Source organism: Hemitrygon akajei, chromosome 3 (genome assembly GCF_048418815.1).
Source record: "Hemitrygon akajei chromosome 3, sHemAka1.3, whole genome shotgun sequence".
Classification (NCBI taxonomy): Eukaryota; Metazoa; Chordata; class Chondrichthyes; order Myliobatiformes; family Dasyatidae; genus Hemitrygon; species Hemitrygon akajei.
The window spans coordinates 162,093,245-162,117,477 of record NC_133126.1 but is presented as its reverse complement, the minus strand read 5'-3'; the positions used below and the strand labels follow the sequence as shown (position 1 = coordinate 162,117,477).

General features: G+C 38.2%; 1 protein-coding gene across 2 annotated transcripts in view; it reads left to right on the top strand.

Annotated features, from left to right (window-relative positions):
• The window catches only part of dis3l2 (DIS3 like 3'-5' exoribonuclease 2), a 307,005-nt gene that overhangs the window by 170,586 nt on the left and 112,186 nt on the right, over nucleotides 1-24,233 (top strand). For both annotated transcript variants that reach the window (XM_073041187.1, XM_073041186.1), the window contains exon 14: nucleotides 23,532-23,611. In XM_073041187.1, coding sequence (XP_072897288.1) covers nucleotides 23,532-23,611 — 80 coding nt within the window. The remainder of the gene's footprint in view (nucleotides 1-23,531; nucleotides 23,612-24,233) is intronic.

The following is a 24,233-nucleotide window of genomic DNA, read 5'->3' as shown; positions in this document are numbered from 1 at the left end:
AGTCTTAAGACCAGAGGGGACAGCCTCAGAATAGTGGGCTTCCCTTTAGAGTGAAGATGAGGAAGAATTTCTTTAGCCAGAGAGTAGTGATTCTGTGGATTCATTGCCACTGGCAGCTGTGGAAGCCAAGTATTTACGGATATTTAAGGCAGAGTTGATAGATTCTTGGTTGGTCAAAGCATGAAGGGACACAAGGAGAAGGCAGGAGATTGGGGCTAAAAGGAAATGTGGATCAGTTGGTGGAGCAGACTTGATGGGCCAAATGGCCTGTTTCTTCTCCTATATCTTGTGGTCTTATGCTGCAATTCCTGGTTGATACCTAAGTGACATGAACAGCTGCTTGTACTGCCTAATGAAGAAAGAGAGAGAGAGAGTATTCAGCATAGAAACAAGGTCTTTAATTCATCGATTTTGTAGAAATTTGATGAACTGGTTTATTATTGTCACGTGCTGAGGTAGAGTGAAAAACTTGCTCTGCATAGCTCTCCTACAGATTAAATCATTACAACAGTGCATCAAGGTAAAACAACAGAGTGGAGAAAAGTGTTACTGTTGCCTACCAAGTGGAGGTAGACAGTAAGGTGCAACGTCACAACAAGTTAGAGTTTGAGTTCCAGAGTCTATCTTACTGTGCTCAGGAATGTTCAGGATTTTTATAGTTGCAGGATAGAGGTTGATCATAAACATGAGAAAGTCTGTAGATGCTGAAAATCCAAAGTAACACACACAGAATGCTGAAGGAACTCAGCAGGTCAGGCAGCATATGTGGAAGTGAATAAACAGTCGATGTTTTCAGCCGAGACCCTCCTTCAGGACTGAGAAGGAAGGGGGAAGACGCCAAAATAAAAAGGTGGGGGAGAGGAAGGAGACCAGCTGGAAGGGGATGGATGAAGCCAGGTGGGTGGGAAAGGTCAACGGCTGGAGAAGAAGGAAATTGATTGAAGAGGAGAGGATAGAGGCCTTGAGCCTGGCTGTATATCCTTTCTAGTTTTTTTTCTGCCTGATGGGAGAGAGAAGAGAGAATGTCTTGTGGATAAGATCTTTGGTTACACTTGCTGCTATATTGAGGCAGAAAGACATGTAGACAGAATCCACGGAGGGGAGGCTGTTTTGTGTGATGTGCTAAGCAGTGTCCACAATTCTGCAGCTTCTTGCAGTTATATCAGGCATTTACACAAATCCTACATTGATCCGTTTATTCTTCACCCCTCATTCTCATCAGCTTTTGCACTCCAGATTCTACCACTCACCTCCACTCTAGGAGAAATTTACTATGGTCAATTAAGTTCCCAGTCTGCCCTCCTTTGGGATGTGATAGTAAACCAAAGTAGCTGGAGGAAATCCATGTAGTCACAGCAAGAACCTGCAAACTCCACACAAACTGCACCTGAGGTCAGGATTGAATCTATGCTGCTGGCAATATGAGACAGTGACTCTACTTACCACAGTGCCACTGTGTTTCCCTTACTGCTCTTAGAGTCTCTGTGCATGCTGACAGTTGTTTCAATGGTACTCTTGAAATTAATGTAAGTAAAAGCAAGAGAAGGAGTGGAAGTTAGTTGTTTACCTGTTATACAAAAATGAGTTTTTCAAGTACAATAGAAAGCATATTGGCAAATGCATCCTTAAATGTTTGAAGATATTGCTGCTTAAAGTGTTACAATGCAAATTAATTGTGCATATAATCTGATAATGTAGAATTGCAGAACTTGATGACTTAATATTGAGTAACGAAAATAAAACTGTCACAAGCTATGAAATGCACAGGACATTAACAAGATTTGCCAATATATGTTCACAGCAAGTACTTTGCCAGCTTTCTGTCAGAGAATTGTAAAAGTGCATCTGGAACATGGTTTCCAATATAAGCCTAGGTTTTAAAGGAAGTTAATGCTTTTTGGTACAACATTCTACTTCATAAAATATTATTTCAGAACTGGAATCAGGTTTATTATCACTGACATATGTTGTCAAATTTGTTGCTTTGCAGCAGCAGTACAGAGTAGTACATAAAAAATTACTGTAAGTTACAAAGAGAAGTACATAACAAAATCCGTAGTGCAACTAGAGAACAAAAAGTGAGGTCATGTTCATCGGTTTTGTGGACCGCTCAGAGATCTGATGGCAGAGCGGAAGAAACTGTTCCGAAAGCATTCAGTGTATCCTTTGATTCTGAAAAACAGCATTTAATATTTTTGAACTTTTTTGGCTATATGGTGTCAAGAACAGTATAATAACAAAAGGTCAGGTTATTAAATCATATACTTATCTCTTACTGATTGGCATTTTGATATCACAGGAACTGAAATATTTGGTGGAACCTCTCAAAAAAACAAAATTCAGAATTATTTGTAGAAAAATTGAAAATCAGAAGGTCATGAGACTCATTAGAGCAGAAGACGTTTAAGTAACATCAGAACTGACTTGGGAGATATTAGAATAAATTTCTGAGAAATATAAGAAACTATTGGACAAAACAATAGTGAGTAGGAAACCAGATTTGGAAAAGATTGGGAGGCCAAAAATATCCCGAAGAGAGATTGTAGAAACTAGATATAATAGAATGGACCTCAAATTAGACTCAGCTGCAAGTCTGGCAGACCAGGATCAAATCAGTAAAGTAAATTCAGTATTTCAGCATAGCTTTCTTACCGAAGATTTTCAAGTTATTTTCCTTCAGAATTATTGCAGCAATTTTTCTTTGAAATACATTTTGCTTGTCATATTTATCTATTTGATTAAACATCTTTGAATTTCAGTTGCATTTTTAAAAATTGCTGCATCAATTTTGAATCCACTTATTTTTGGCATTCAGAGATACCTTTATGGTATTCAAATTCATTGCTTCGTATATCGTTCTCATCATCTCTCCGCCCTTCCGAAAATAAGACCAAAACTCCAAACACTTCTATTGTTAATATATTGCAATTAATTATGTAATTGTTGCAGATCTTTGGTATTGACCTTTTACTGAAAAGACTAAGGAGATGCAGAAGGTTTGTGAAAGTAACAAATCCCTTAATTTCTTGGGGTTCCTTCAAAGTTCACAGTAAATTTATTATCAAAGTACATATTTGTTAACATATGCTACCCTGAGATTCATTTTCCTACAGACATTCACAGGATGTACAAGAAACTCAATAGAGTCAATGAAAGACTGCGTCCAACAAGATGGATAAACAATTAATGCGTAAAAGGCAACAAACTGTGCAAATACACTAAAAGAAAGAGAAAATAAATAAACAAACAAACAAACAATAAATATTGAGAACATGAGATGAAGAGTCCTTGAAAGTGAGTCCATAGGTTGGGGGATCAATTCAGTGATGGGACACGTGAAGTTGAGTGAAGTTATCCCATCTTGTTAAGAGTCTGGTGGTTGAGGAGTAATAACTGCTCCTGAAGCTGCTGATGTGAGTCCTAATGCTCATGTACATTCTTCCTGCTGGCAGCAGCGAAAAGAAAGCATGACCTGGGTGCTAGGTGTCCCTGATGATGGATGTGCTCAGTGGTGGGGAAGGCTTTACTTGTGACGGGCTGGGTCATATCCATTACTTTTTGCAGGATTTTCTGTTCAAGGATATTGGTGTTTCCGTACCAGGCCATGATGCAGCCAATCAATATACTCTCCACCACGCAACTACCAAAATTTATCGGAATTTTAGATGACATGCCGAATCTTCGCAAACTTCTAGGAAAGTAGAGGCTGCCAGACTTTATTTGTAATAGCACTTGTGTGCTTGACCCAGGACAGATTCTGAAATGAATTTTTCAGGGAATTTAAAGTTGCTGACCCTCTCCATCTCTGATCCCCCAGTGTGAACTGGCTCATATACCTCTGGTTTCCGCTTCATGGAGTTAATAATCTCTAACTGACACGGAGTGGGCAGTTGTTGTTCTGGCACCTCTTTACCAGGTTTTAAGTCTCCCTCCTATGTACTGATTTGTTGTCACCTTTTATTCAGCCAGTGACAATGGTGTGGATATAAACTTAAATATGGCATTGGAGGTGTGCTTAGCCTCACAGTCATAAGTGTAAAGCACGTCAAGCAGGGGAATAAGCCCTCAACTTTGTGCTGTGTTGATTGAGGTTGTGGTGGAGATGTTGTTGCCAATCTGAACTGACCAGGGTCTGCAAGTGAGGAGGTCGGAGATCCTGTTGCACAAGGAGGTATTGAGGCTTACTGATTAGTTTTAAGGCGATGATAATATTGAATGTCGACCAGTAGTCAATGAAGAGTATCTTGATGTATGTATCTTCGCTGTCCAGCTGTTCCAAGATTGAGTAAAGAGCCAAAGAAATGGATCTAGCTGTGGACCTGTTGTGACAGTAGGTAAATTGAAACAGATCCATGTCACCTCTCGGGCAGGAGTTTCATCACCAACCTCTCAAAACACTTCATCACAGTGGATGTATAATTAAAGCCTGCTTGAAGCAGGTGGGTACCTCAGACTGCTGAAGCGAGAGGTTAAAGATATCAGTGAACACTCCAGCCAGTTAATCTTAGTACTCGGCCAGGTACTAAGATTATGAGCATCAGAGTTGAAGGATGCTCTCACGTCAGCCTCAGAGACTGAAATTACAGGGTCATTGGGGGCCGTGGGAGTTTGTGAAGGTTCCTTGTCTTGTTGATCAAAGCAAGAATAAAAGGTATTGAGCTCATCTGGGAGCAAAACCTTATTGACATCAATGTCGCTTGGTTTCACTTTTTAGAAGGTGATAGCATTCAAGCCCTGACGCAGCTGTTAAGCATCCTTCATTGATTCACGTTTGGTCCAAATTGCTACTTTGCATAGGTGATAGCTTTTCAGATGTCGTACCTAGACCTTTTGTATTTTACTTGGTTGCCAGATCTGAATGCCACTGAATTGGCCTGCAGCAGATTGTGGATCTCAGTTTATCCAGGGCTTTTGGTTGGGGAAGACTCTGGATGATTTTATGGGGACACAATTGTCTGCTACTGATTTTATCATCCATAACAACTACGGTGTATTCCTTCAGATACTCTATGATGATCCTTGAACACAGCCCAGTCCACCGACTTGAAACAAATCTGCAGCCATTCCAGTGACCACCTCATTGTAGTCCTTATCTCTGGAGCCTTTCTCTTTAGCCACTGCCTATATACAGGTAGGAGGCGAGCAACCAAGAGATCAAATTTCCTGACATGTGGTCTAGGCACGGGACAGTAGGCATTCCTAATTGTAATGTTGCAGTGGTTGTGTGTGTCGGGTATCTCTGGTGCTGCAGGTGATACGTTGATGATAATTGGGCAAAAATTTCTTTAAACAAGCCTGATGAAAGCCCCTGACAATGATTTTAAAGGCATTGTTGTAGGCGGTTTCTTGTTTGCTGATGATGGCACTCAGTCTCTTGAATGCCTACTTAACATCAGCCTTTGACAGTATCTAGACTGCAGTCAGGATGACAGAGTAGATCTCTCTTGGCAAGTAGAATGGTCAGCACTTAATCATTTGATGTTCCAAGTCGGGGGAACGAGAGTGTGAAAAGATTGCTGCATCTGAACACCATAAAAACTTTTCATCGTGAAACACAGACCTCCACCTTTTGTCTTTTCAGCATTCCAGTCCATCCAGTGTTTCAAGAAGTCCTTGGCTCTTGCAATGTATCTGGCATGTCCAGAATGAGCCATGTCTCTGTAAAACTCTGAGCGTAGCAATTCCTCCTTTCCCTCTGATACAACAATCTTGCCTTTTGAACTTCCAACTTGTTCTCCAGTGACTGTTTGCTGACAAAATGATGGGTAGAAGTTCTTTAATACCCTGTGGCATTTTAGCCCGGGTTGGTCCTACCTTCCTATCTCTATCCGCCATTGTGATGCACATTCATCTGCTTAAAGATGCTGTGCCTGCAAGCCTCCCCACCATTGAGAACTTCTTCAAAAGGCCTCATGAAAATGGCATACATCATTAAAGAGCCTGAAGCCCCACACTCAACACTTTAGGAACATTTAACATTTGGAAGAGCTTCTTCACTTCAGCCATCAGATTTTTGAACAGTCCGTGGGCACTATGTCGCTATTCGTCTTTTGCACTAGTTATTTATTTGTTTGAAATGTAACAAATGAACACTATACTGCCAAAAAACAATAAATTTCATGACTAATGTCAGTTGCAATAAACCTGATTATGATTCTAATTCTGCCACTTGGACAGCTACATGGAAACGAGAAGCTCAGGGAGATGTGGACAAGTGGGACTAATTTAGATGGAATCTTGATCAGCCAGGGCTAGTTGGGCCAAAGTGCCTGTTTCCATGTTGTATGACATGAATAGTGGTTTCATTTAAGTGAATTGGCTTATTTTAATTATCTGAAGTGGAAAGTGGATGATTTTTATTGCCTTTTTTAACCATGGCTTAAAACTATTCTGGCTCTATTGATCATTTATCTTTATTCTATAATGAGTTCTTGGATTTTTAATCACATACTATCAGGTCTCAAAATTTTCAGAACATTTCACATATGTGTTGTCTGGACAACTGGGTTCCTCCAGCAACTTATTCTCTTGCAATAGGGTGAATGTAGTAGATCTTGTTGAGTGTTGTAACAGGCACATAGGATAGAGAGATTCTCCAATTTTTATTTCTTATCTTTCAAAGGTGACTTAAAAAAAAGATGGTTCCTTTTCAGGTTGAATACTGAAACCCAAATGGCCTGGATAGAGTGGAAGTGGGGAGGATGTTCCTGTTAATTGAATAGTTTGAGATCCAAAGGCACAGTCTTGGATATAGGACATTCATTTAGTATACAGATTATACCTGCTAAATTTGAAGGATATATCGGCTAGAAGAACTTATTGTTTGGATTGTTTCATGAATCTTTTACGCCTGTGAGTTCAAGCAGAATCAGTTTTAATGTTTCAAACAAAAAGATGATTGGTTTTAATAGCATCTCAAGTTTTTGGTGCTATACTGAAATGTCACCTGGAGATGTTAAGCCGTTACCTTTAATATAATAAATCTAGTGATTGGCCTTCTGCTTTTCATCCATTTATTGTAATTAGAGGATTGTGTTGACAGAAAATTTATAATTCTATTAATACCTGGTCTGATCCTGTCACAAAACCAGTCTTTTCAAAATAGGGTTAGTTAGCCTGGCTTTATTTTCAGCATATTCAAATTGTTTTGTTCCTAGTATCTCTCACTTTAAGATCCTGAATCAACAGTTTGTATCAGAATCGTACCAGTAACTTACCAATTCTGACCCTGTACCAAACTCACAACAACAAATTAATCTATCAAATTTAAGTAATTCTCCCAGCTGGCCTTCATACCAGATTCGCTACTCTCACAATCCTTAGTGACCCAGAGTAAATTTTTTTAACATGAGTAGGTCACTGCTTATTTCCTAGGTGAAGGGGTAAGAAAATGCTGCTGTTCGGTTGGCTTGGAGATTTGCCAATGTGTTAACTTCCAGAGACATTTGCCGTGGGCATTTCCCTTGGAGCTTCTGCTCCTTGGCTTTTCTACTTATCTCTGCCCAGCTTTAGGTAATGTCCTGAGTGAAGGGTTTCAGTCTGAAACATCAACTGTACTTTTTTCCATAGATGTTGCCTGGCCTGCTGAGTTCCTACAGCATTTTGTGTGTGTTGCTCTGATAATTCCCAGTGTCTGGCTGCTCTAAAAACAATTTGGCCCAATAATTGTTCCACAATTTCAGATAACTTATCAAACAAATTTCCAAAATACTATGTTTTATACATTTCACTTTATTTTTTTCTGAGGATGACTATTCATCCTGAGCACTAACTTTTGACATTTAGTGGAATGAAAGCAACTCCAAAGAGAGGATTTGAACTCATTTTGCCTTTGCAGATGTGGCTAACATCACAAAGATGGAGGTAGAAGTATGCTGTCATGGTGATGGATCTTCATGGATTTTCTAGTTTAATGAATGGATCATGGGATTCAGAAGTTCCAAATGATCTTGCTTAGACTCAAATGGTGGCAAGTGAAGGAGTTGGAATCACGGGCATTTATGATGGAGATTGAAGATGCTGGTTTCTTTAATCAGAAGCATTTCTATTCATTGAAACTGAATGTTACGCAAAAACCATAATAAATCAAATGCAACTCAAGGGGTGGTGATAAAGTAGCACCATGGTGAGTTGGCATGCATGTTAATCTGAATTATATTTTTGGATGATGTCAACAAATACACACAGGATGAGTAAAAAGAATGTCATATACTGAAACTCTCTGTCCATTGTGACTTGGCCACTATCATTCTTCAGCCAATATTATTTAAATACTATACAAATACTATTCAGCCAATACTATTTATGTACTATACAAATACTATTCATCCAATACTACTTAAACAATATTTTGTATGTAGAGGCTGCAGATGCAGAATGTTACTCATACTCTCTGAAAAGTGGTCTTGCAATTCAAAAGTGAAAGACTGTGGAACAACTCCTGTGTGAAATACTGCATATACTGTAGATATGTGAATAAATACTTAAATAAAATACAAAACTGTCAATGTACATTTGGATCCCATTGGATAACTCATGGCATTTTGTTCTGGAAGATATTTTTCAAAAATTGAGCAGATGTTTCCATTAATATAATATTCCACAATGTTTTGGCATTTCTCAACTTAATATAATGAACTGGATAGAACAAGTCTGTGCACCTGATGTTTACCAGTGAAATCTTAAAGGAGGCACAATTTTAACAATGGCCATTCTCTGGACTGATGTTCTGTTTTGTCATTAAAATATACTATGTAATTAGTTACCTTGTCTAATAGAGTTTATCTCAGGGTTAGATGTGTAAGATTTGGTTAACATTAAACTGAAATGACATGGCAGTTGAGCCATTATCAATTCAGACACACTATTAACACTGTGCATTTCTGGTCTTTATAGTTTGTAAAGAACTTTGACTGGTAGAATAGGAAGAAGCTAGAAGGATTGGATCATGAGAAACAGTTCTTTACGAATGTTTTCTTTCAAGTAGAAGTAAGTTTGAGGAATGAATGAGACCAATATGCACTTAGCGAAAGTGGACTATGACAAGCTGTTTCATTCTGACTGAGATTTGAAAGAGGTAAATTGAAAACTTAACGGTTGTCCTCATGCAACATTCAAAAGAGACTAGAATGTAACTACAGCAAGTAATTAGGAAAATTAACAAAATTATCATTTATCACAGAGAGCTCCAGGAATAAGAAGATTATAATAGTAAGGAATTTTAACTTCCCTAATATTGACTGCACTGCTACAGAGCCAGGGTATTGGATGAGGCAGAATATGTTAAGTTGTCCAGGAATGTTTCCTCAAGCAATATTTAAATAGGTCTTCAAGGGAGGGCGTTGATTATAGAGTAGCATGGAAACAGGCCCTTTGGCCCATCTAGCCCATGCCAACGTAGTCCTTTGCAAGTTCTATCTACCTGCATCCAGGCCATAGCCCTCCATCCATGTGTCTATCCAAACTTTTCTTAAATTTTACAGCTAAACCCGCAGCTCTGGCAGCTCATTCCACTTTCTAACTGAACCAGTTATGATGGAAGTGAAGCTGGATTGTCAGTCTTTTTCCCTGAGTCGGGGAGTCTGAAACTAAAGAACATACATTTAAAGTGAGAGTGGAATGATTTAAAGGGGACGAGGGTCAAAATTTTTCACGCAGACAGTGATGAATATATGGAACAAGCTTCCAAAGAAAGAGACAAGTGGGTCCAGTTACAAAGGTTGAAAGATATTTGGACAGATACGAATGGTTTAGAGGGATATGGGCCAAATACAGGCAAATGGGACTAGCTCAGGTATGCATAGGCATGTTGGGCTGAAAGCCCTGTTTTCTATGCTGTGTAACCCGCTTCCTCAGAGGGCAATGGAAAGTAGAGTTTTTTTTGATATTTTCAAAGCAGAGTTGGATAGGTACTCAATATATCAGGTGGATAGAAATGCACTATTGAGCTTGCAGCCAAGTCAGTTATAATCTTACTAAACCCTAGAGCACATTAGAATAACTGACTAACCGATTCTTGCTTCTAAATCGTGTATTCCTGTGCCTCAGTGAAAACAATTGGTATGAAAGATAGTGATCAAATTCTAGAGAGAAAGTGGAAGGACTTAGTATTGATTTGTTCAGAGACGTTGTTCCTTTTCGGAAAATATCAGGATTGAGGAATTGGAAGAAGAAAATAGGGTTGTAGAAGAAAGAACCAAATAACCTGCAAATGTGTAGACAAAAGGCAGACAAAATCACAGACACTCAAAATAAGCATCTCGTATTATCAATGTGAAGGCTTTAATTGAAGGTTTCTGAAAAATTACTTTGCGTTTGCATGTAAATTAAGTTTTCTTTACCATAATCTGAATTACTTTCCAATCTGTGGTTTGACATAGTACAATAAAACTTGGAATTACTCTGGTATGAAATCATTTTCTTTGTAATCTATAAAATCTACTTACAGAAATAATTGTTATGGAATCTGGACCATGTAATAGTGCTGGATTCTCTTGGGTGTTGTATGTTTGTGAGGTATGCTTTTTGCCAATTCTTCCAAGAAATTTAAATTGATTCCAGACTGTTGAGAAAGGTGTATTGTATAGGCATTTTCTGACAGAATGAACAAGTGTGTCTGTTCAGACTAACAAACTATAAAAAAGGCCAATTTAAGTATATTTCTCCAACAGCTTGCGTATTTCTCAAGAATTTATCAAAGTGTGATGTACTAATTGAATAGGATGTTTAAAACCAAACTACCCCAAATTGAAAAAACAAAATGGTGGAAATGCTCAGTAGATGAGGCAGCTTCTGAATGAGATTCTCGTTAATTATCACTGATCTATATTGTGATTTTTTTTTGTTTTGTGGCAGCACTATAGTGTGATACTTAAACATTTACTGTAAGTTACAATAAGAAATATATGAAAATAGTCTAAAAAGAGACCAAATATTGGGGGGTGTTTTCATAGGTTCAAGGATTGTTTAAAATCTGATGGTGGAGGGGATGAAGCTGCTCCTAAAATGTGGAATGTGTATCCTCAGGCTCACCATGTACCCTCTCCCTGAAGAGAGTAGTGAGAACAGGGATGTCCTGGATGGCGAGTGTCCCCAATGGTGGACACCATCTTCTTGAGGCACTGCTGTTTCAAGATGTCTTTGATTGTGGGGAAAGAGAAGCAAAATTAATGTTGCAGATCAATGGCCATTAACTCTCTCACTTTTGACTGATATTGTCTAACTTGCTTGGTGTTTTCTCAATAAATAATTACAAATGCTTAATTAATAACAAGTAGAGCCTATTGAGCTCATTTCATGATCCATGCATAATTAGACTTTCCCAAAACAATTCCCTGATTTTTTAGACATGCAACTCTTCTATTATTTATCTAATTTTTAATATCATATAACAAGTTTCATAGGTTCAATTTTGCACGTTTTAAACTTTTTATGATACTGCTTCTGTGCAAGTTCTGTGCAAAATACAATGAAATAGAGATGCTGAAATACGTAGCAGGTCTAGCAGCACCAGTAGATAGAGAAACTGGGTTATAAATTCTGGTTGATGACCTTTAGCAGAATTAATAAAAATTGGATTTAAGCAAAGACAGGTGGTGCAAGATAGAAGCCAGTGGAAAAGTGACATAAATAGAAGAAGGATCTGGAGAATCTATTGTCATTTTCTGTCCAAAATCCCACCATTTTTTGTCCTTGCATTTCTGGAGTTTGTGGCCAAGGTGTAAGGCAAACCTTCCTCCTGGACATTGTCAAGTTAAAATTCAAGCATGATACTGCAAACATCTGTCCATTACCTTGTCCAATTTTATAAATGTGACATTTTCTTAGTGGGGGCGAAAAGCTGAAAGCATGATAGTTTCAGCATTCCACTGGGACTTGAAATGCAAACCATTATAAACTTAGAACAGAGGGCGTAGCCATGCTTGAGCAGACAAGTGTAAAGCTGATCCACAAAAATAATATTACTATGACTAAGTGGTCAGTGTATGAAAAAGTTTTCCCGGTCCACAAAGTTAATTTGGATTAGGAAAAATGCATGTGACAACTGCTCTGCAGGTGTATGCATTGCTGGTGCACAGAATCTGTTGAGGTCCTACAGCAGGCAGTAACCTGCATTTTCTTCCTGATGTTATAATCTTAATGTGAGTTAAATTACAGTTGTAGAAAAATCAAGGAAGTCAGAGCACATGCTGTTTCTAAGTACTCCTAAGGTTTTAATTGCTGCACTGTACAGTCTAGACATGAGCCTACCTGGAATTTGGTCCAATATCTAAACAAGAGCAAAATTCTGTTAGCAATTCCCTAACATGTAAAATCCAACTGCAATTACAAGTGTATGTCTTCAGTTACTTGTAATAACTGTTCTGGGTTATGTGGAAGTGGAAATTAATTTGTAATAAAACTTTTAAGTAATACACTGAATTAACAATAAAAACTTTCCAAATTGAAATGTAGCTAATTCATATATTATCCTTTCAGTTTTGGGATCTGTTTGTTCCCATCTTGATTACCCAGCATGCCTGCTGTACTGGTTGTATAAGCCCTCTGTGAAATGAATTCATACAGCTTCAATCAGGTTCCTAGCAAGAGGAAATTATGATAAGGATTACAGAAACATGCCTATTCCCAAGAGATGAGATTAAATTCAATATGCAGGATTAAAGGCTTTTCTAGACTTTAATATGCTTTGAAGCTTGACTAGGAGCAGAGGAAATTCAAAATGCGTCTTCCAAAATCAAGTAATTGCATACCATTCTTAAACACAGAGCGTCTTTACAGCTGCATATACAACTCCTAGGAGGCCAGCAGGATCTATCTATTAGTTTTTGGAGATAGATCCTTTTGTAAACTAGTTGCAAAATCTATTGAACTTTATTGACCATTTATATAAACAAAGTAGATAATTGTAAATTATGAATATATAGCTAGATAAATTGCACATGCATTGTCTATTTAATTGAATGCTTTGGATCTAGTCTTTAACAACTTATGTCATTTCTAACTGAGCACCTGACAGTGTGAAAAGTGCATGTTAGAGGAACAAAGTATCTAGACTTACAACTAGAATTGAGAAAACTTCCTGTTGATCACACGCATGATCAAGAACACATCAATGAAAATGTGAGCTATAACTTTGACTAAATAAAAGGTTAAAAGAAAAAAAACAGCTGAATTCTCAAGTTTATGAATGGATTGGGGTAGAGCGGTTTTATGCAAATCATAGTGCAAAAAGCCATAAGATTGAAAGTGCAGCTGGTATTATACTATACTTTAATTGAAATTGAGAAGTATGATGACTTTCCCAGTTACAGAATTTTCAGGAAAAAATGAAGAGAAAAGGAAGCAACTTTATTAATTAAGGTCCCCTGCTTAGCAATGGGAAGGAAAGTTTCTATTGGTTTGAGACTGTCTGGGTTTAAAATAAAGCAGTGTGTATATATTTGTGCTAAGACTGAAGCAATTCAAGCTGGTAGCTTCCCAATGGTATTTGGAGATGGACAATAAATAGCAACGCAATTGATCACCTGAGAATGAAATTGAAATGAATTGAAAGAAACAAAATGGGTTTGCAGAAAAAGACAGTGAAAGGATTCCAGTCAGAATGAGGAAGTTTCAAAGGATCCAGAAATGTTGCTGTACTTTGAACTTTTATACTGTATGTACAGAAAAAGTCTTCCTCAGAGCTCCAATTTATCTTACTACATCTGATTGTTGGAGATTAAAGTTTTCTACTGGCATGCAAGGGTAATCAAAGTATTGGTGGTATTACGTGGGCATAAATAAGGGTTGAAAAAAAAGCATGGTTTCATAGGACCAAATGAAAACGTACCAGAAAAGGATAAAGAAGGTCTGCTTCTGGACACTTGCAGGCTGTCCCAAGCACATCCTTGTGTGAGTTGGTTGTTAAGGCAAATGATACATTTCTCTGTATGTTTCAATTTACATGTGATAAGTAAGTTTGAATCTGAAAGAATTCTTGAAAGTCAGTCTGTAGGTTGTAGAATGAGTTCAGAGCTGTGGTGAGTGAAGTTATCGATACTGGTTGTAGAGTAATAGCTAATGGTGTGAAATGTAAAGCTTCTATACCTCCTGCCAAATGGTAGTAGTGACAAGAGAGCATGGCCTGGTTGGTGGGGGTCTTTAATGATGGGTGCTGTTTTTTTTGTAGCCAAGGTTGCTATTGCTAGGGGTGGTAATGGGGACAAGCTCCCATGATCTATTAAATGGGTCTTCACCTGATCTTCATGTGTGGCTTAACAATAGGCCCGGCGGACCCGTTTCCACTGAGAGAAGGAGCAATGGTGAGGTGCTGGCGCCTTAAAACCAGTTGCTTCAGGCAAATGGGGCTGATTAGCTGTGGTTGTCAGCTCATCTAGGAGAAGGAAATGATCTCAAACCTCTGCTGCCTTGCGGCTATACCCACTCATGGGAAGGCTTCGGAATTAAATCTCGGCGGAAAAATCTGGAGCTGGAGTCCCTAAGGCAGTCCTACATTGAGTTCAACGCTGACTGGCAACTCCTGCGACACTGCTGGTGCCAAACTGTAGATCTGTCTCTGCATTTCTTTTGGGTTCATCAGATGCATGGAGAGAGACAGCTTGCTACATGGGTAACAGCTTGCTCTCCATATCGTACTGCCCAGGCTTGTGTATCTAGACAGCTAGGCTGCAATGTTTGTGGTCAACCCTGACCAATGGAGGCCTCAGATCCATGTAAATATATTGAATGGCAGGGAGAGGTTTGTGAGGAAATGGGCTGCATCCACCTCCTTCTGCAGTCATTTCTGTTCCTGGATATTGGTGTTTCCATACTTACCCATGATCCAACCTGTTAGGATACTCTCTGCTATACACCTACAGAAGTCTTGTGAAAGTATTTTGATGATGTGCCAAATCGACGTAAACTTCTAAAATAATTAGAAGTGCCTTTGTTTGGATGGCACCTACATTCTGGTTCCAGGACAGATTTTCTGATACTGTATGCTGAATGCCAAGGAACTTAAAGCCATTGACCCTCTCTACTTCCAATCCCCTAATGAGGATTGGCTCATGGACCTTTAGCATCTTCCTCCAGTAGTCAACAATCAGCTCTTTGGTTTTGCCCTCTTGCTTTTAATCTCCTATCCCATTTATACCTCTAAATATTGTACATATTTCTCGAAGCATCCTTCACTTTAAGCTATCCATTTACTCCTCGTAACCGAAGTCCAATCCAGGCAACTTCTTGGTGAATTTCCTTTGCACTATATCCAATGAATCACACCTTTCTTACATTGTTGCCTCCAGAACTATACACAGTACTTCAAGTGACAAGTGAGGTATCAATTAGGATATTCTTAAAAAAAATAGCAAATGAAATTAATATTTTGCAGTAAGGTGGGGAAGTAGCACATTTTGATTAAAGAAAAGTGTACATGAAGTTATAGTCCAAGTTATCCTCAATTATGCTTCATTTCTTAAGATAATTGCCTAAAAAGATTTTTTTTTAATTTGGTGAACAAGCAGCAAGACCAATAGGAAAGCTAATGCGAACAATCTAACCAGGTGCAACGGCATAGAACATTTTGTTCTGTGGCTTAGGATTTAGTGATTGACTTGTTGGTTCAAGAGTAGAGGAAGCCTGGTAAGAGTTCAACAGAGCGTACATCTAAAATACTATCATCTAAAACACCTATTAGCTCTTCTTCAAAACAGTCAATCCCCTTCAATGCCAGGTACCATTCCCCCTAGGTTACTTTGGAACCTTTCAAAGGTCTATAGCGGAACTTATAACCATCATGGGTTTGATCCATGAAGCGTGTACCAGATGGAACATCTCCAGGCAACTTGCCCAGCATGAGAGAGCATGGCTAGGTAATTATTGTCTTCACCTTCCAAAAGAACTTCCCAACCTTGTTTCCACAAAAAACTCGCATTTTGATGTAACTTTATATATACTGCTACATATTGAGTAATCATGATGCCAGACTGGATATGATCTCCACAGAGCTGAAATTCAACAACTATATTTCATGTTAGAAGCTAAATGCAAAATATTTCTGCAGATGTTCTAATCACAGTGAAGATGTACTGCAGCAAAATATTAACTGCTCATGTTCAAAGTTAGTCAGGCAAAATGAGTTAGGTGATTTTAACAGGTTAAAACAAAATCAATGATTTTATATAAACCACATGAAAATCTCAGGCATTTTTCTCTCCTGATTTTTTCATCTTTTTAATTATTTCATCCTTCTGTATCCTCTTTGCAAACTGGAAAAACTTTGTGTGACAACCAAAGTAAGAACACCATTTTTTAAATTTACGTTGGCTATAGTACTGTTTCAGGGGAAATCCAATTATTCTGAAAACTTGATAATGTGCATAAATGTATTAACTTTCAAATAATTTATGTTAGCCAGTTGTTTATCAAATTAACTATAAAGTGTTTGTGGCCTCATAAGTATATTTATATCTCAAGCAATACCATAAAGAATTATGCAAAGTTAAGTTCTTTTTCTTACTGCAAATTAGAGTTGGTTTCCTGTTTACTTGGATATTCCAGTATTGCACAGACTGAATTATAACTCCCACACAGTAGGAAAATAATGTAGGGCAAGCAGTTAGTGGTTTATTTTGATTTCTGTCCTTGTGCCCTTTTCCTGGGAACATGTTCAATTTAAGAATGTGCACTTCAAGTCATTTGTATGAATGATAGATGAGGTTCTGTAGTTTATAAAATACACTTGGTACTTCCAAGAATCTGAACATGAATTTAACTTAATGCACTCTGTTTTCAGATGCAGTTTATTGTGTTTCTAAGTGGCACGTGATATGACCTTACCGTCAACTTAAGCCATGCTGGAGACTACCCCTGCTGGTGATGGGGAATAGCTCAAACAATACCACTTTCAGTAATGCACTGACGTGAATGACTATTTTGTCTGGTTTCTCAAAAGAATAAAATGGATTTTTGGCGCCTCAATCTACCCATTCCAGAGATTCGGTGGTTTGCCAGTAACTAAAAGGATGACCGCTTTAAATAATGAAGTGAAAGCTTTTGAGTGTTTTGTAAACTTCTTAACTTAATCATATTAAAGTTTGCCACAATGGCCATTGCTGTTCTAACATTATATCGGCAGTTGTTTTGATCTTCGCTGATTGATAACTTGGGTTTTGTGGTTTAACCAAGCATTACATTATGTAGAAATTAGAAAGGGTGAAGCTTTTGTTCAGTGTTGAATAGAGCAACGTGGTCATGAGAACTAACCAGGGTGCAGGGTTTCCAGGTAATCAAACTGTATTTTGCAAAATCCTTTTTGGATTCGAGATGTACTGGAATAGAGTCTAAACCTGCTGATACCTATTTAAAAATTAGTAGTATCTTTACTAGGTTTGTACTCAGAGTTGTATTTTGATGCTCCAGAATTAGTTTCTAATTATGGAAATGGAAAAAAGTTTAGATAACAATGAAGTGTTTTCTTTGTCAAGTTATTGAAAGTTCCTCAGTATGGTTAAAAAGTAATATACAAGGTAAATAACAAAGACAACAACAGAAGGTAGTTAGGAAATATAAAACATGTTCCTTTGTATTTATCTGACATCTTGTGAAATAAAAGACAAATTAAAATGTATTTATTGAGCATTAAATGGGTAAGATGATATTTGAATTTGACTATTTAAAAAAACAAAAGTAGAAAGAAGGCTTGGGAAAGCAAACTATTAATTATAGTACTGAATATAAACTCTGCATGTGTTCAATGCTAACGCTCATAAAATGAAAAGATTAATTAGAATTCTATGGTTTCTGAACTTCATTGCTTTTACAATAACAAGAGTTAATTGTTTGTGTTTCAAAATCACCTACAGACTTCAAAGTTCAGAAAGTTCAAAGTAAGTTTATAATCAAAATACGTATATTGCAAAGTTTGCAAATGATACGGTGATAGGTGGGGGCCAGGTTGTTTTGAGGAAGTTGAGAGGCTACAGAAGGACTTGTATTAAGAAAATGGGCAAAGAAATGACAGATGGATTACTGTGTTGTGAAGTGTATGGTCATGCACTTTAGTTTAAGAAATAAAAGGGTTGACTTTTCTAAATGGAGAGAAAATACAAAAAACTAAGATACGAAAGGACTTGTGAGTCCTTGTGCAGGATTCCATAAAAGCAAATTTGCAGGTTCAATCTGTGGTGGGGAAAGCAAGTACAATGTTAGCATTCATTTCAAGAGGACATGGATATAACGTTGAAACTTTATAAAGCATTGGTGAGGCCTCACTTAGAATATTGTGAGCAGGTTTGGGCCCGTTTATCTTAGAAAGGATGTGCTGAAATTGGAAAGAGTTCAAAGGAGGCTCATGAAAATGATTTCCTAGGGTGTGTGAGTCTAAGACCAGAGGACAGAGCCTCAGAATAGAGGGGCGTCCTTTTAGAATGGAGATGAGGAAGAATTTCTTTAGCCAGAGAGTGCTGAATGTCTGGAATTTGTTGCACCAGGCAGCTGTGGAGGCTAAGTCTTTATGTATATTTAAGGCAGAGGTTGATAGATTCTTGATTGGTCAGGGCATGAAGGGATACAGGGAGAAGGCAGGAGTTTGGGGGTGAGAAGAAAATTAGATCAGGCATGATGAAATGGCAGAGCAGACTTGATGGGTCAAATGGCCTAATTCTGCTCCTATACATACATGTCACCATATACAACCCTGAGTTTAATTTTCTTGTGGGCACGCTCTAGAAATCCATAATAGAATAATAACCATGATAGAATCAATGAAAGATTGCATCAACTTGGGCATTCAACTGTGCAAATACAAAAATAAATAAGTAATAATAATAAATTAATAAGCAATAAATATCAAGAACATGCAATGAAATGTCCTTGAAAGTGAGTCTATAGGTTGTGGGAGCATTTCAGTGATGAAGTAAGTGAAGTTGAGTGAAGTTATCCTTTGGTTCAAGAGCCTAATGGTTGAGGGGTAATAACTGTTCCTGAACCTGGTGGTGTGAGTCCTGAGGCTCCTCTACCTTCTTACCAGTGGCAGCAGTGAGAAGAGAGTGATGTGGGTTCCCTGATGATGGACATTGCTTTCTTGTGACATCACTTCATGTAGGTGTGTTCAGTGATGGGGATGGCTTTACCAGTGATGGACTGGGCCGTATCCACTACTTTTTGTAGGACTGTGAACTTCTAATGTAGTTCACAATTTTCTGTATTTTCTTGATGGATGTCATGTGCATGCAAAAAGAGGAATGTGCTTAAGATAATTTATGAAACAAAGCAGGGTGGGGGAAAAAGTATTTGACAAAGAAATTATGAAAAACATAGACTATTTTTACATTTGTGTTGGGGTTTTTTGAAATAACTTTAATTTGATTCTCCAGTCACAAAATGTTTGTGCTATTCTGTTTAGCAGAACAATCACAACTGCTGAGATGTTAACAGAAGCTTTAATTCTGTAATTCTGAATATTATTTGAGGAGCAACAGCAAAAATTGTCCGATGTTGACTTGAACTTCTCTTTCTTATAGCTTATCATTTAGTCAGAATGGACATGATAGACTGAATAGCTTCCTTCTATGCTGCAACTCTCTGTGATGATATAATGGCAGTGGGTCGAAGATGTCTAGAAGGTTGAAATTAATGCATGCTATAACCTTCCTGTCAAAGCACTTCATGATGGTGGACATCAGAGCCATTAAGTGATAGTCGTTAATGCATGTTATCTAGTTTCTTGTGGTACGCGGATGGTAGTGGGCTTCTTAAAGCAGATGGGAACCACAGATTGGAGCGGGGAATGTTAGAAATGTCTGCAAATGCCTACGGCAGCTGATCTGTGCGGAATCTAAGGATATGGCCCGGGACACCATCGGGCCAGATGCTTTCTGTGGGTTCACTCTTAAAAGATTGAACTTACAACTGCAGTAGTGACAGTGGATTCAGGTGCACTGGAGACTATCAGGATGGGTTGTGACATACCTATTCTCTTCTGTTCAAAAAGTGCATGGAATATATTAAGCTCATCAGCAAGAAATGTGCTGATGTTAGCAAAGCTGCCTGGCTTCATTTCCGACGCAGAATGGAAGACCGTTTCGCTGAACACCTATGCTCTGTCCGCCAGAGAAAGCAGGATCTCCCAGTGGCCACACATTTTAATTCCACATCCCATTCCCATTCTGATATGTCTATCCATGGCCTCCTCTACTGTCAAGATGAAGCCACACTCAGGTTGAAGGAACAACACCTTATATTCCATCTGGGTAGCCTCCAACCCGATGGCATGAACATTGATTTCTCTAACTTCCGTTAATGCCCCCCTCCCCTTCTTACCCCATCCCTTATTTGTTTATTTATTTATTATCCCCTTTTTTCTCTTTTTACTTTTTTTTTCTTTTTGTTTTCTCTCTCTGCCCCCCTCACAATCACTCCTTGCCAGTGTCTATCCAGCTTTTATAAGACCATAAGGTATAGGAGCAGAATTAGGCCACCTAGCCTATCAAGTCCACTCTGCCATTCAATCATGGCTGATCCTCTTTTTTTTCTCCTCCTGAGCCCCAGTTCCCAACCTTCTCCCTGTAAACTTTGATGCCATGTCCAATCAAAGACCTGTCAGTCTCTGCCTTAAGTACATCCATTGCTGACCTCCACAGCTGCATGTGGCAACAAATTCCACAAATTCACCACCCTTTGGCTAAAGAAATGTCTCCACATCTCTTTTTTGAAAGGGCGCCCCTCTATCCTGAGGCTGTGCCCTCTTGTCCTAGACTCTCCTACCATGGGAAACATCCTTTCCACATCTATTGTATCTAGGCCTTTCAACATTCAAAAGGTTTCATTGAGACCACCCCCCCCCCCCCCCGCCATTCCTTCTGAATTCCAGCGAGTACAGACATTCCTTGTATGATAACCCTTGTATTCCTGGAATCATCCTTGTGAACCTCCTCTGATTCTCTCCAATGCCAGCACATCTTTTCTAAGATGAAGGGCCCAAAACTGTTCACAATACTCAAGGTGAGGCCTCACCAGTGCCTTATAAAGCCTCAGCAGCACAAGACTAGTGAACTGTTCCTTAGTACAATAAGATGGCCTTTTGGCTTCACAATCTATGTTGATATGACCTTACACCTTATTGTCTGCCTGCATTTTCTCTCTGACACTTTATTCTGTACTCTGTTGTTTTCCCTTGTTGTACCTTAATGCACTGTTGCATTGAATGGCACCAATAAGTGGTGACTCTTTGCATGCAGCTCCAATGGGAATCATCAAATATTCCCATTTAGAGGTACTGCAGCTAAAAATCCACAATCACAGCCATTGGTACTTCAATAAGCAACATCATTTTTAGAGCGTTAAAAAATATACTGATTTTTAAAATTGACAGACATTGGATGGCAGACTCAAGACATGAGAGTACTTCCACTTTAAGAAAGAGGAAATGGGGAGCCGTGCTGAGCTGCAGGAACGATTGAAAAGCAGAGTGCTTGGACACTCCTCCCGCCGCCCCCCCCCCCCCCCCCCCCCACCCCCAACTCCTGACTGCCCTGCTGGCGAATGTATAGTCACTGGAAAATAAAACTGAAGACTACAGAGCAAGGTTGCAGTACCAGAGAGATGTCAGAAACTGCTGTGTAATTTCCTTTACAGAAACTATTCAGAAATTATTTTTCTTTAATAGCAGCATCCTCATATTCATTCATGGCTAACTGGAGACTTCTTAAAATGTTATTATGTGTGAAATATCATTTGAAATCTGGGGATTCTCATGAACCAGGGCACATCCCAATGGATAGAATTATATCTACCAATTATAATTGACTGATATCAGCTATTCTCAAGAAGAACTTGCTGCCATGAGATCATTTCAGGTTGATGTTTCACCATGGTTTCACTTTTAAAATTTTAAATGGCATCAGCCTCATGAATTATAACAGTACAATTAATTATACCGGACTTGGTCAATCACTATAAGTCTAACTTTTATTTAATTTTCTCTTTGTTGATGATCCACTTTAAGTCGAAAACTACAGCAGATTCCAGTTAATTGGGATACATCGAGACGATATATTTTGCCTCAATTAAGTGCCTGCACCAATTATCCAAAGTTTCTTGGAAATATTTAAAAAGGTGTAAAAAAAGACCAACTACCATTTAACTGAGTAGCTAATTATATATTTAAATGAAACAGAGCAAATTAGACACTACCAATATTACTACAGTGTATTTGTAATGGTTACCAATGGAGGAATTTATTGAGTATACGCTAGCATAGTACTCGATTGGTAAGCTGTCCTTTCTTGGCCTCTTAAGGCATCAAGTTTAATGCTTTTCCCAATAACCAACAATTTCTTTTTATCAGTACTTAATGTGTTATGTAATCTATTGCTTTCTTTGAACCTGATAGTATTGCATGTTTGAAGCAAAGGGAACCATCCAGCATGGCATGATTTTAAAAAAAGGTCGGCTTCATCAGCATTGTAGATATCATCTGCACAAAATTTTGAAGCAAGACGGAGTTTTATAAATTTCTATGTTTCTGAACTTAGCGTCAGCACTACCTTTCTTGCCGTGCTTTCTTGAATTTAATATGATGCTTACATTTCCCTTGAGACAACCAATCATCTGCTGCTTTACAATTTCTGTGCTTGGCATCTTAGCTAGCTCCTAGTACTTGCTTTTTACATTGGTACACTGAGATGCACACCTTGTCTAGTTACAATGGATAACCATTGATTGAGGGCCACTTCAACATCTGGATCCTTGCCTTCATGCTTTCTTGTTTGGGATGTTTTCTGTTGTCCCTCGTATAATGCCCATTCATCTTGCAGTTTATTTGCAAATGTATCAAGCATGCAATTATAGATTTTGGCACTCCAGTTATCTCTGCCAGCTGACGATGAAAGCTGTTAGGCTGATGATTATAATTTGGTCCAGTAGGGTAATCTTTCAGCTGATCTTCAATGTTTTCATGGCAATTCTCTCATATTTTTAAAAGTCAAAATAAAAAGAAAAATTAGCAAAAATCGCTGCTTTTTTGAATTGGCATCCATTGCCGTAAATGGATAACATAACGCAAGCACATGCAACTGTTCGCTCTAAGCACAGTAGAGTGTCTGACAGCCGCATAAGTGTAAGTGACTAACCATCATCTGCCTCAGTTAAGCCGCATAGGGTCACAAATAATCAAAGGGGTCCCAGCAATTTTCTCAATTTGTTGTTCTTTAAGAGTTATCACAAATAAGCGACTGCCTGACTAACCAATGGCCCAATTAACGAGTCCACTGTATTGTCTCCTCTATGTATTTAACCTGATTTCTGTATATTTTGAAAATCAGAGTGTTGTTATTTATCCCAATTTTATGTCTGTCCACTCTTCTATGGAAATATATTCATTGGAAGGTTGAGCTTGAACATCATTCAAAGAATGAACAAAACCACACCAACCTATGGTACCTTATTATTATCAAAATGGATTTGTATTTTAGATAGGATTATATGTAGAATTAACATCTGTCAATACTATTTGAAATAGTACATTGCTATCAAATGTGTTTCTTTTACAGTTGAAGATTGCCTTTACCTTGGACAAAGAGACAGGAATGCCTCAAGGATGCTATGTTTATCAGTATAAAGACAGCAACAAGTAAGATATCCTTATTATAAATAATATTTTAAAGAAATTTCAGTTTCATAATTAAGTCCCTTTTGTCAATTTTACGTCATCTGCTAAGATGCGCTAAAAGGCTAGGACTAAATATGAAGCACTTCACTTTGCTTTTTTTCCCCAGATATTTTTAATAATGTATATTATATTGCAGTAATATAGCACATTGTTGTCATTGGGAGAGTTTTTGTTATTGCTTCTTTTCATCATAAGAAACAAGAATAATAACAAAACAAATAAATTTTAACTTAGGGAGAAAACATAGATTGCCCAATTATTCTTGGTTCCCTTCTGAGCAACCACCACAAGGACCCATGCACAAATCTTGGATATCAAGGTTGAGTGCTGTGTCTCACTGAAATGTAGCTTAGACCTACTTCACCTGACAGCTTCATTCAACCTGAGGGCTTTTCATTTCATCGGGTGGATCTTACATTGTTCTCAGCCAAACTTAGAGGTGTATGCTTCTTAATCAACTCCTTGTTCTTGGACGTGATGTTTGAGTTCCTGCCCACCCAACTTGGCATATCTAGTGGTGAAGTGTCGCCCATACTACCTGTCACAGGAGTTCACTTCAGCCATCCTAATGGCAGCTTACATC